Source organism: Brachycentrus maculatus, unplaced genomic scaffold (genome assembly GCF_059751285.1).
Source record: "Brachycentrus maculatus isolate JH-2025_06_01 unplaced genomic scaffold, ASM5975128v1 h1tg000216l, whole genome shotgun sequence".
NCBI classification, from domain to species: Eukaryota; Metazoa; Arthropoda; class Insecta; order Trichoptera; family Brachycentridae; genus Brachycentrus; species Brachycentrus maculatus.
This window is the reverse complement of record NW_028280967.1, coordinates 1,067,435-1,081,643: the sequence shown is the minus strand read 5'-3', so window position 1 is coordinate 1,081,643 and position 14,209 is coordinate 1,067,435. Positions and strand designations below refer to the sequence as shown.

Here is a 14,209-nt window from a genome sequence, read left to right as displayed (position 1 = left end):
AACATAGCGGCAGCTCTTCCTACAGGCATAACCATCGGCAGGTTGGTCCTGTGTATAGGAATGTGAAAGAATCTATGCCGACGCTGTCTTAGGTAACTATTGGGAACATACAGATAGAATGTTCCGGATAATTTCAGGATTTTCGATCATTCCGCGCAACAATGGATAAAAATGCGTAATCAAATACACATTCCTTCTAGTCTCTAAACTGTAGTAGCCAAGCATACCCTGGAGAAACTCGGTCGGGTAGAGCCAAGGATAATAGCGATAATAATAATTCTTCACGTCTTCTACATGCATACACTCCTCATACACTCTTCATCTTCTTCAAATCCTTTGAATCCAAATTCGCACCAGATGCTGCATAGGGCACTGCATCATATAAACGTAGTAGTACATTGATCATGAAGGAAAGATGATCAGCCTTCCGCTTCAGGTACCAGTCCAGGGTAATATTGAATAAATATTAGAGTGAAAAAATCACATTTATTTGAACCCCCCTGGGAATCGAACCCGGGACCTCCACCGTAGTTGAGCGTGCTGACCATTACACAGTTGACTAAACTAAAATAACCTAACCTCACTCTAATATTTATTTAATACTATTCTTGACTGGTACCTGATGGGGAGGGCTGATCACCTTTCCGTCATGTGTGCAAGCACACATGACTGTAAGGTGATCAGCCCTCAATAACGGGCAATGATCAAGATAACAACGCATCAATAAACATGATGCAGTGCCCTATGCACGATCGGGTGCGGATGAGGGTTTGAAGAAGAAGTTTGGTCAACTAGATAGTGTTATAATTACCGCTGTAGTGTCCCGAAATAGCTGTCACGCAAGCAATCCACAAAATTCACCAACTGCAAGCTGATGTCTCTGCTCAGCCTTGCGAGAACTGCTCTCTGTATTTCTAGCGATGCTTGCTTGAACGTCATCTGGGACGTCTTGCAACAGTCGAAATTCGTCTCGCCTTTTCCGCTAAACACATTGCCATTTTGCTCTTTAACATTGAAATTTATGGCGAGTCGAGGACTGGCGTCAAACTCGGAGTTCTCCGACACAGGCGAACCCATTTCTATCTCCTTATCCATGTGCTGTTCATTGGAGAAAGTCGTCTCTTTGATTGCAGATTCTATGACGCAGTACTCTTTCAAGTATTCGTCGGTTATATTGTCTAAGAGATCCGGTCGTTGTCGGTTTTGCGGAGAACCGTTTGATGTAACATCCGGATTTGGAGCTGTCCCGTTTCCATTCAATCGGTCGTCAAACTCGTAGAATATGGAGTTGGGTGTTTTGCCTTTGAGACAGGTTTCTCCCAGGTGAAATGAAGGATCTGTAATGGAAATATTTAAGGCAAAATGTATCTTATAAGTGGTAAAAGAATCTCAATATTATTTATATAATATTTAAAGCACTTTTAAGTCATTTTTACTTATTTGTTTGTTTACAAAAATGTTAGTAATATTAGTATATAACCACTCACCGAGATTTTTACGTCTACCGGTTTCGAGACGTACCCGTCTCTTCGTCAGGACAATCACTACCACAGCATGCAAACAATATCACCGTTATTTATTGATTTGGCGTTTAATTTGTAGAACTCCATTTTAATTTATGTATTAATTTTAAATCAAACACAGATTTTTTGAGTCTACTAAGTTGTATTTTATTAACAAAAATACATAAAAAAATTCATTGTGACAATTTGCTCACTCCTTTCAAGAGTGTCATAAGTCAAAAATCGACAATTTTCAGTTGTGCATGTTTTCGGAATGGCCAGAAAATGTACTTTATCCCAGGAAAAGAGGCATATTTTCAACTTAATATTTACCCGCTACAGGGCAGAAAGTCTTGTTTTTGCATTTTAAAGAAAAGGTATTGTTCAATTATTTTTTGAAATATACTAAATATTTTTCAAATGGAGAAAAAACCTGAAATTTATCCTGAAAATCATGTTTTTTTGATTTATGACGCTCTTGAAAGGAGTGAGCGAATTGTTTCGCCTTGTTAGGGCATTATCAAACGAATGTCTGATAATGTTTAATAATGCCCTAACAAGGCGAAACAATTGTCACAGTATAATTTTTTTATGTGTTTTTGTTAATAAAATACAATCTAGTAGACTCAAAAAATCTGTGTTTGATTTAAAATTAATACCTAAATATCACCCTTCACCACCATAGCACCATTTACACACTTAAAACTACACAAAATATTTAACACATGCGATTTTTGGTAGACCCGAAGACCGACATGCACCCAACATCTCGGTGAATGGTTATATACTAATATTATTAACATTTTTGTAAAAAAATAATTAGGTAAAAGAATCCATCAAAACTTTGAGTACAAAAAAAAGCATTTACCTCTCCTGTCCCACTCGCTTTTGATTTTTTGTTTCATTTCTTGCAAGACTCTCTGTATGATGACTAATAGCTCTTCTCGTTTCTCATCTCCCGTGAATTTTTCGTGAAGAGTCTACAAATAAATAATTATATAATTATTATTAAGAAATTTTTGAGAATTTTACAGAATAGTTACATAAATCAAGTCATTAACATAAAATGAGTAAGACAAAGCGCCTGTACTATTCCAGTTACAATATTCCACAATACAAATGTCAAGTTACAATAAAGGAATAAATATTTTAATAAAGAGAGGAACTGAGAAGAATCAGAATACGCTCACTCCTTTCAACAACGTCATATATTAAAAACCTTGATTTTTCAGAAGATCGTTTTTAATGTTTAAGAATATAATAAAATGTATTAAAACTAGTATCAAGCCACTTATTAAACTTTTTACTGTACAACAGATCTTTTTAGGTAAAACCTGAATGTTTTTTCTCCATTTAAAAAATATTTAGCATATTTAAAAAAATAATTGAACAATACCCTTTCTTCAAAATGCAAAAACAACACTTTCTGCCCTGTAGCGGGTAAATATTAAATTAAAAATATGCCACTTTTGCTGGGATATAGTACATTTCATGGGCATTCCCAAAACATGCACAGCTGAAATTTGACGATTTTTGATATATGACGTTGTTGAAAGGAGTGAGCGAAATATTCTCCAAGATAATTCGGCCATGTGTGTTTGGATGGATGAAGAAAGAATGGCTAAAGAGCATATTTCAATGGGCAAGGATAGCCAAGATATATATACACACACAGAATGATTACATACATTAAATATGTATATACTAAAAACATTTTTATGTAAGTAACTCAAATTTAAAACTTAATATGCTAAAATTTGCCAATTTGCTAAAATAGAATTGCCATCTTATAATTAAAATGCAACTTTGTTTTAAAATCACTATAAATGTATGTCCGCCTCCGTAGTGTAATCGTCAGCACGCTCGGCTACCAATCTGGAGGTCCCGGGTTCGATTCCCAGGGGTGGTCAAATTGATATAAGTGATTTTTTCACTCTAATATTTATTCAATATTACCCTGGACTGGTACCTGAAGCGGAGGGCTAATCAGCTTTTCTTCGTGTGTTAACGATCAACATAACACTGCATTTATATAATGCAGTGCCCTATGCACCATTGGGGTACGGATAAGGGTTTGAATGAATGAATTGGATAAATATATTTTTATGTATTAAAAATCACTATAAAATATGTATTTATAGTGATTTTTAAACAAAGGTATGGAATTGCCATCATTATTAATAACCTCTTCCTATTTTATAAATGTTCCTTTACAAATACCCCTTTAATAAAAATCTAGTGGTTTTGAATTAAAATATTTGATGAGGTAATTTTTAAATACCTCATTAGATATTTAACAATAAAATAAAGGATGATGTTTTAAAAAAAAATATTAATAAAAATATGTATTATCATGATCATTAGTCTGGGTGTTTGTGGTGTATTTCTCACATTTAACCTTCCCTATCCTTACTATCCTACCTGCAGACAAGCATATAAAATATACGCTTTGCGGGTTATTCCTTTAAAAAAAATTCAAATGTTGTTAATATGGACACTCGTCCGCCTCCGTAGTGTAATGGTCAGCACGCTCGGCTACCGTTCTGGAGGTCCCGGGTTCGATTCCCAGGGGGGGTTAAATAAATATTAGTGATTTATTCACTCTAATATTTATTAAATATTACCCTGGACTGGTACCTGAAGCGGAGGGCCGATCACCTTTCCTTCATGCGTAAACGATTAAGATAACACTGCATTTATATGAAGCAGTGCCCTATGCACCATTGGGGTGTGGATAAGGGTTTTAATATAATAATAATAATAATATGGATATCGTAGTCGTACAGGAGAAAGTTACCAACTAACAAAACGTAAATGTTTGTAACAAGTCACTTGCTTGGCAAGAAAATAAAAAATAAAATAAACATCAATGCAGTTAGTTATTTTTAACAAGTCAATATATTATACTTCCAAGTTTTAAATGGCTTTGGGATTTTTTCAGGGCAATATTAAGCTAGTCAGATATCAAATAGTCAATGATCACGTTTTAATAAAAACAATGCACTTGGTCACTTTCTCCTGTATGACTACGACATATTCTTACATCATACAGTTGCTGCTCCATGATGGCCACATAGTGTATTTTCTTGGGGACAATTTGCATCTCTCGCGCCATGTCGAAAGATGAGATTATAAATTGCTGTAGTAATGCATTGTGGATCTGAAATTCAAATAAAACCCTCAATTAAACTTTCAATTATTAACCTTTTAACCGCGTTCACTTTGTTCCTGAGAGACGCCTGTGCGCGGCGGTATTTCGCCGTTTTTTAAATGATTACTTTTATCATGTATTTAGTTAAGAAACGATTTATTTTCTTAAACAAAAACGTTCAATGGGATTCATTGTGCCTTTTTGGTACTCTATAATACACTCGTGTCACATTATTCTTGAAATATATCGTAATATAAACAAATAAGATCGTAACATAAATAAATCAAAGCACGCATAGTGTGTCACTCTTACCCACTGGCGATGCGTAGCGTCGAGAGTGAGACAGATATAGGGTATGATTATGGCGCGGACTAATTACCGACCGCAAGAAAAATCAGGGATTTGTTCTTTTATTTATCCTTGTGATGTTACAAATTATTAGTCAGATATTTCAACAGATGTCATAAGGCCAAGGATTGACGTATTATTTTATCCAAAGTTCCACACCATGAAAAAATCCCTCCAAGTTGAACTGAGGTTCGAAACTTGGAGCAAAGTAAAAACACAAACGGTTATGTCAGCCGCGTACAGGGAATGTTTTGTGAAAACACATACGGTTATGCGAGCGACGTGGATCCGGTTAAAATAAACCCTTTCCACATGCTCATTGATGCGGAAAATATTGATTTTTAATTAATGTTTTACCTAGTAAATACCGCTATTTCTTAAAATCTACTGTTACACGTGTTTCGGTGCATTCCGCATCATTTTCAAACACCGATGTTTGAGAATGATGCGGAATGCATCGAAACATGTGTCACAGTAGATTTTAAGAAATAGTGGTATTTACTAAGTAAAACATTAATTTAAAATGCATACATTTTACCACAAAGTGACTGCCGAATCAAAGAATATTGCGTTGATATTTTTAAAATAATAATTTTGTTGGATAATTCTAAAAAAAAGCTTTAATGATTTTTTTCAAACTATTTTAACATCATTTAATGTTTTGTTCGAAGAATTGAAAAAGATTCAAAGAATCGCGGAAAAAAAGTGAAACTGGGCAGGTCATGTCGCTCACTCGTTTCAAGAACGTCATAAATCAAAAATCGTCAATTTTCAGTTGTGCATGTTTTCGGAATGCCCAGAAAATGTACTATATCCCAGCAAAAGTGGCATATTTTTAACTTGATATTTATCCGCTACAGGGCAAAAAATGTTATTTTTGCATTTTGAAGAAAGGTATTGTTAATTATTTTTTTAAATATACTAAATATTTTTCAAATGGAGAAAAAATCTTCAGGTTTTACCTAAAAAGATCTGTTGCACAGTAAAAAGTTCAATAAGTGGCTTGATATTTATTTTTAATGCATTGTATTATATTTTAAACTTTAAAAACGTTTTGCTGAAAAATCAAGTATTTTGATTTATGACATTCTTGAAAGGAGTGAGGTATGTGGCACGTATGTCTGAGGTTAGATGGACAATAAAGGTGCTTGACTGGAGGCCTTGCATGTGGGTAGGCCCCCGACAAGATGGTCTGATGACATTAAAAAAGTAACGGGCCTGCACAGTAAGAGAGTCGCGTCCAACAGAGAACTGTGGAGGTCCAAGAGGGAGGCCTTTTCATTTCAATACTGGACACAAGAAGAAGTGTAAAGTGGTAGTAAGTAAGACGATACTATGGTCACGAATCATAAATTTGCTAATGATTTTTTTTAAATGAAAAATACAACTTAGTAGACCCTAAAAATCGGTGCTTGATTTTAATATTTAAAATAAATTTTGACAGAGTTCAATGTTTTTGTTTGTAAATTGGCAGATAATGGGACCGTGGTTTATCCAGAGTATCAGGAGTTCTGGTTCCAACCCTCATGTATGGAAGCGAAGCATGGAGTTGGCAAAAGAAGGATGAAAGCAGACTGAATACGGTCGAAATGCGATCCCTCAGACGAATGTGTGGCAAAACGATGTTTGATAGATGTTCGAATGATGAAATAAGGAAAGAATGTAAGGCTGTGATAAGTATTATCGATAAAATTAAGAAAGGTGTGTTGAGATGGTTTGGACATGTGGAACATATGAGTGAGGAAAGAACGGTTAAACAAATTTATGAGGCGAATGTAGTTGGAAAAAGAAGCAGAGCAAGACCGAGAAAAACTTGGCACAATCAGGTGTGTCAAATTCTCTATTCTCTCTGCCTACCCGCAGGGGTAGGCAGAGAGAATAGAGGGCCACACCACTCTGTCCTTGCAAACATTCTTCGCCTCTTCCACGTTCATGCATCTCCTCATACATACCCGCCGATTGAATGAGTGAGGAAAGAACGGTAAAACAAATTTATGAGGTGAATGGTATTGGGAAAAGAAGCAGAGGAAGACCGAGGAAAACATGGCACGATCAGGTATGCCAAATACTTGAAAGTGGTCAGGTTAGGAGTCGTAACAATCGGCGGGTAGTTAGAAAGGTATAAATAAAATAAATAAGAATACCAAAACTTCATTCTTACCTCGCTCAGTTCGTTGCAATCGTCGAGGATATAGTTCTTCAGACACGCCTTGCTGAAGGTGACCAGATTGCGGATGAACTCGGGTCTCTGGAGTACTCCGTCGGTGCTGGTGTTGGCTGCTCCGTTCGCGTTGCTCGTTTTGCTCGGGTCGCTGATGGCGTTTGGCTTGTCGGCTGCGTCGCTGTCTGGTCGGCTGTCGTCCACTATGAGCCAGTGGCCGGTGAACTTGTGACTGGACAGGGAATGCGCTGCAAGAGAAAAATGTATATTCATTCTCCTCAGAAACCCTGAGCTGCAATATCTGTGACTTATTTGAGAAGTAGTTGAACAAAACACTGTATTTTTTTTAAATGTTGACATAAATATGTAGATTTTTTTTTAAAAATCCCTATCCACACCCTAATGGTGCAAAGGGCACTGCATCATAAAAACGCAGTGTTTCAATTTCAATATATTTATTTTCAATTAACATATACATTACAAACTAAAAAATTTAAAGCGTTTACATTAAATACATACAAAAAGCGTAAATATGCAAGAACTATTGCTAAAGGTGTAGACGAATCCCCCTTCGGAAAACTCCTTCAGACACATGGAACAGATCAATATCCAATGAGATATTATTCAACATAGCGGTAGCTCTTCCTACAGGCATAACCATTTTGGCAGGTTGGTCCTGTGTTTAGGAATGTGAAACAATCTATGCCGACGCTGTCTTAGGTAACTATCGGGAACATACAGACCAATGTTCCGGATAATTTCAGGATTATCGATCATACCGGGCAACAATGGATAAAAATGCGTAATCAAATACACATTCCCTCTAGTCTCTAAACTATTGTAGCCAAGCACACCCTAGAGAAACTCGGTCGGGTAGAGCCAAGGATAATAGCCGTACTCTCTCATGGCCTGCTGACCATTACACTATGGAGGCGGACAATTTTTACATTTTTATAATGAAATAACCCGCTAGCCTGTATTTCAGAGGCTTATCTGCGGGTAAGTAAGTAAAGAGAGTCTAACCCAAAAATCTCTTTTTAATATGAAAATAACTCCAGTAATTGGAGATAATCCAGATTTTGTGAACAAGTATTTGGACACACTCAAAATGTTGTAAATCTCTTTTTAAATTTGCATTTCACGATATATAGACGTCTCACGCTTCGATCGGCTACAACATCTGCAATGGGCAAAGTGATCTTACCAGCTCGCAACCAACGCACTAAATTTGGCGAGCGTGCCTTTACTGTTGCAGGACCGACGGCGTGGAATGCTCTTCCACCAATGGTTAGAAATAGTGAGATGATCTTTAGAAAAATACTAAAAACACATTTGTTCGCTAGATCATTTCCACCATCATATTTTCCCCAATTCATTCACAGTGAAGCGCCCTTGAGGTATTATTTTACGAAAATGGCGCTATATAAGTTATCCAAATTTATTATTTATTATTATTATTATATCTGAACGACCTAATAAAATTAAAATGTATACAATTTATATGATAGAAATATCCAGATTGCGCCAGACCCAACTAAATGACGATATTTTGCATCAAGAAGAACAGCATTTTAATGGAAAAACAATTGATAAGAGCAATTACGGATTCAATCAAGCAGAAAAAAATACATGGAACAATCTAGTCTTCCTATGTAAAATGGTCGGTTGGCAGATTTTCAATGACACTTGACATTAATTGACTGTCTAATCAATATTCCGCTTCCTAGCAGTGCTCTGCAGAAAGATAAAATAAGAAAATATGTTCATAAAAGCACGTTGTTTGAAAATTGAGGAACCAAAATTATTATTTATTTCCATATTATTTATTGACATCTCATCAAAGATGAAGAAGAATATGGAATTCTAGGCATTTACAGGGCTGACGACCGTCATAGGCTGGTTTAAGTGATCACTTTACACACATTTACCCATTATTCACCAACATTCACCAATTCTACCCATTATTGACAACAACACTACTCAAATTCTTGGATGTTCTATATGTATATGAACCAATTTTTGAAACGTTATTCTTGAATCACTAGAACTTTGATGGAAATTTTGTGAACAAGTATTTGGACACACTCAAAATGTTGTAAATAATTTATTTACCCTTTTTTTTAAAGTTAAGTATTTGTGATTTTATCATTAACAGAAATACTTCAATTTCATACTATTTCTGTGAGCCTAAGCGGCTCATTATTACAAATAGGTATCAAATTGTGGTAGAGTGGGTTCGAACCGAGAAATTCTCCTTCCCTCCTGGTGTCGTGTACCTAGTACACATTGCTTCTAATAACCATAATATCTCTATAAATATAATAAATACATGACTAACCACGGGACCACAATCCGACATTATTTATTTATTTTTAATTCATCATAAACATAATTACAAATTACAATAATGTACACTCACTGAGTTTGCCGATGGCACGTTTGCCGTATCGCTCACTCCTTTCAACAACGTCATATATCAAAAATCGTCAAATTTCAGTTGTGCATGTTATGGGAATGTCCATAAAATGTACTTTATCCCAGCAAAAGTGGCATATTTTTAACTCAATATTTATCCGCTACAGGGCAGAATATGTTATTTTTACATTTTGAATAAAAGGTTTGTTTAATTATTTTTTTAATTTTGGAGAAAAAACATTAAAATTTTACCTAAAAAGATCTGTTCCACAGTAAAAAGTACAATAAGTGGCTTGATATTTATTTTTAATACATTTTATTATATTTTAAAACATTAAAAACGATCTCCTGAAAAATCTAGTTTTTTGATATATGACGTTGAAAGGAGACGAGTGTCGATCACATGCTGCACTTTTTATTTTTCGATTTACTTGCAGCGGAATCATGGCCTTCATCTTGCAATAAGTAATCTTCTTAAAACCTCTTTTAGCAACCATATTATCTATATATGGTGATGAATCAACTAATAATAAAAATAGTATCAGTCAAAGAAGGATAATAACACTTCTGACAAGTTTGAAAGGCAACTAACAAATAAGTATTGTTGTAAATTTCAAAAAATGTAAGCAAACAAAATATTTGGGGTTGGGGGTGCACTGAAATCAGTTCAGGAGTTGACCTGTATTAAAAATATTTGGAAAATGTTACCATAGACAATAAATATCGCAAAAGTACCTACTTACACAGCCTAGTGCTGATGTAACAACCTAATTTCAGGCAAAATTTAAGTATTTTATTTTTAAAGAGAAATATTTGTGTTTTTATTATTTACAAAAAAAACTTCAATTTCATACTATTTCTGTGAGCCTAAGTGGCTCATTATAAGAAATAGGTATCAAATTGTGGTAGAGTGGGTTCAAACCGGGAAACTCTGACTCAAGAGTCCGCGACACTAACCACAGGACCACAACCCGACTTTTTATTTATTTTTAATTCATCATATAATTATAAATTACAATAATATAAGTACTCACTGAGTTTCACCGTGCAGTATATGCCGCTGAACTTGTGGCAATTTTTAATTTAAGTCAAAAGTACTTACTCATTTGAGCTAGTTGATCCACGAGGCTGGCGAGAAAAGACCTCTGTTGCTCTAACAACTTATCTCTATCTTCGTCCATGGAAAACAAAATGGACTCCGCACTATTGACAGACGACGATAATTTTTCATCTGTTTCCGATATCCGTGGTTCCAATTTCAAATCGTTTCGTCGGTCGTCTTTCATCATCCGCGGACTCAATCCGGCGACAGCTTTGCCAGAAACATAATCCGACATTGGCGAGATAGACGACAGTTCGGAATTTGCAGTGCCCTCCGAATTGGCGTACATGATGTCCAAAGAGACGGGCGATTCGTTTAAAGAATAATTTTCCAGAGAAGTGGACGAGCTGCCGTTCTTTGACGGCATCATTTTCAAATTTGGCGGTAATCGCAGTTCTATGTTTGGATTTTCCGCCTTTTGTATGCTGTCCGCAAACAGCACAAACAACACTTGGGAGTTTGGATGCAGTTCGTATATTTGTCGTAGATCTAGAAGGTCCTGCAAATTAATTAAAAAAAAAGAAAATATAACATTTTACATTTTATACGGTAGAGAAATAATTGCTCATATATTGCATAATATTTATACAATGTACTTAAAAAATACTACATATTTACCTTAAAACATTGTTATCTAATTTGGGTATGTAATGATGGGGTCAAGAAATGAGATAAGGAGAATATACTGGAAGTGTAACCCGTTCACATATCAAGAGACATGTCACACATTTACTAGTATATGGCTTGTTCGCATATAGACATGTCGCTCACTCCTTTCAAGAACGTCATAAATCAAAAATCGACAATTTTCAGTTGTGCATGTTGAATAAAAGATCCATATTGATATATAATAAAAATTTATTTAATTATTTCGATGTGCCAACTTATCTAGGTCAAGGCACACAGTCCTTCTGCATTATACGGGGGATCACCGTAATAGAAAAAAAAACTGCCAAAAACGTTAAAGGGGAAAACCTTATACGAGTGTGCATTATGGGGGGGTTTACTGTAGTTATAAAATAAGAGTTCTTACCTCTTCGCTGAGTCCGCTGCAGTTATCACAATCCGAATTTGAAAATTCATCTTGGAGCTTTGCTGTTTCGTTTTGTCCGTGGTTATTCAATTTTGTTCTGTCGAAATCCGAACAGCCGGACTCGACTTTGTCTATGGATTGGCAGGCATTTCTGACCGACTCTAAACAACTATTTTTCCTTAGAGGTACATAAAAACTAGAGGGGGCGATATCACAGTCACGATTCTCACTAATTTGTTCATCTCTCTTAATCACAAAATCCTTAAATTTAGACAAAAAACTCCTCGACCCGTTCAAAACAATATTGGTCTTTGCATCTGCTTTTTTGTAGCTGGAAAAGTGTTCAATTTTTAATTTCGATCTTCTTTTGTTCACAGCTACGATCGGTCCTAATTCGTCCAAAGCATAGACAATGATGGGGTAGATGTTCTCTAGAAGCGATCCACGTTTTGCGTAGAACGCTTCGTAATCTTTTATCGTCGATTCGTGGGTGAAGTCGTAAGCCGTCTTGTTCTCCAGGGAAAGTTCTCCTAAATCGGGCGGGACTAATATCTGAACTCCGTTTTCTAAGAAAGGATTGCAGAGTTCGATGTCCATGACTGTGGAAAGGTCCAAAGGGTCGCTTCTTTTGAGATCCTAAAATTACAAATGCGCAGTATGAGCTTGGATATAAGAGACCCTGACATAAATGAAACCTCTTTAGAAGAGAGTTGGCTTAAGGTACTGTCATTTTTCATCATTCCGTGATTTAACCTTTATAAAAAGAAGCATGGGTACAAGAGACATTTTTTTCTTTTTAAAAGAAAAATATTCCAGTGCTTTGGGCTTTCTTATACATACAGTTTTTTTTTTAAATGTCCATTTTTTTTATTTAGTTGCATAAAAATATCTCCTTGCCTGTAATGTACAAGGCTTTATAGCATATTCAGTTTATATATCATAAAAGCGATTGTGAATGCGTATATAATAAATAATAAATAAATGAGGTTGATCCCTAGAAACAATACAATAGATACAATGGATTCAAGATTTTATATCAAACAAGATTCGTCACATTATTAATTTATTTGTCTTATTTTTCTTGTCATATATTCTAAATAAGACACTACAAACCTGAGAGATCTTTATGTCAAATTTATCAACTGCACACTGTTTTAATTAATTTTTTATCCTACCTGCAGACAAGCCTCTACCTTTAGAGGCTTGTCTGCAGGTAGGATAGTAAGAGTAGGGAAGGTAAATGTGGAAAATAAATCACAAACACCCAGACAAATTGAAAATAAATCTTTCTTAAATTTATTTTGCACTTGGCGGGAATCGAACCTACGACGCCAGTTTCGCAGTCGAGCGTCAACCCAACTACGCCACGGCACCTGCCTTCTTTCGCACATTCTGTTTCTAATTTAAACCCTTCATTTTAAAAAAATTGGATATATCCACACTAAATTAGGGACATCTTGTGATGACGTCACATCGGTTTTTTTAAATTAATTTTTTGTGGAATATTTGTGTTTTTATTATTTACACAAATATTTCAATTTCATACTATTTCTGTGAGCCTAAGCGGCTCATTATTAGAAATAGGTATCAAATTGTGGAAGAGTGGATTCGAACCGTGAAACTCTGACTTAAGAGTCCTCGACACTACCACAGGACCACAACCCGACACTTTTTAAAATAGAGTTTTATTCTGGAAATACCAATTATTTTGAATTATTTCATATCCATATTAGAATGTGTGAGAATGAAAACAATTGATTTGTATTCAAAACACTTATCCGCACCTCAATGATGCATAGGGCACTGCATTAGATAAACAGAGTTTTTCTTGATCGTTAACACATCGGAAAGGTGATCAGCCCTTCGCTTCAGATACCAGTCCAGGGTAATATTGAATAAGAGTGAAAAAATCACATATATTTATTTCACCCCCCCCCTGGGAATTGAACCCAGGACTTCCAGAACGGTAGCCCAGCGTGCTGACCATTACACAACGGAGGCGGACATTGATTTGTATGCAACTTCAAATATTTCAGTTTATAAAATTAGCGTAGGAGTTTAAGGAGAATATAATGAACTGCTGTATGGGAAAGGACAAAGAGGAGAAACAGTAGATGGGAAAAGGGCTCGTACAAACTAGTATAATATACTAATGTACAAAAATCTAGATAAATATGAAATAAAACAAACATACTTTGAGGGGAATCTGTTCCCAATTTGAGTCCAAGGATAAGTTGGGTTCAACCACTTCGAAATCTGTTCCCAAACTCAGCCTTATCTGCCTTCGAAGCCCGTGTTGAATCCGCAGCTGCAAAAAAAAGATAGTTAACAAATTGTTGTTGGGCGGTTTTGTTCATCAATTCATCAACCTCAGCCTTATTTATACTAAGACAGTCTGCCGCCCAACCTCAGTATACTAATCACAAGTATCCGCAAACCCTATTCCCATCTGTATGTTTTTTTTGCGTCTCTAGCTCTCTACCAAAAGTAAGCAAAT

General features: G+C 35.6%; 1 protein-coding gene across 6 annotated transcripts in view; it reads right to left on the bottom strand.

Moving 5' to 3' along the window:
* The window catches only part of LOC148306969 (dual serine/threonine and tyrosine protein kinase-like), a 51,651-nt gene that overhangs the window by 19,370 nt on the left and 18,072 nt on the right, over positions 1-14,209 (bottom strand). For all 6 annotated transcript variants that reach the window (XM_088264110.1, XM_088264109.1, XM_088264108.1 and 3 more), the window contains exons 4-10: positions 13,907-14,020; positions 11,713-12,348; positions 10,680-11,178; positions 7,163-7,410; positions 4,546-4,662; positions 2,371-2,482; positions 812-1,337 (exon numbers count right to left, since the gene is read on the bottom strand). In XM_088264110.1, coding sequence (XP_088120236.1) covers positions 812-1,337; positions 2,371-2,482; positions 4,546-4,662; positions 7,163-7,410; positions 10,680-11,178; positions 11,713-12,348; positions 13,907-14,020 — 2,252 coding nt within the window. The remainder of the gene's footprint in view (positions 1-811; positions 1,338-2,370; positions 2,483-4,545; positions 4,663-7,162; positions 7,411-10,679; positions 11,179-11,712; positions 12,349-13,906; positions 14,021-14,209) is intronic.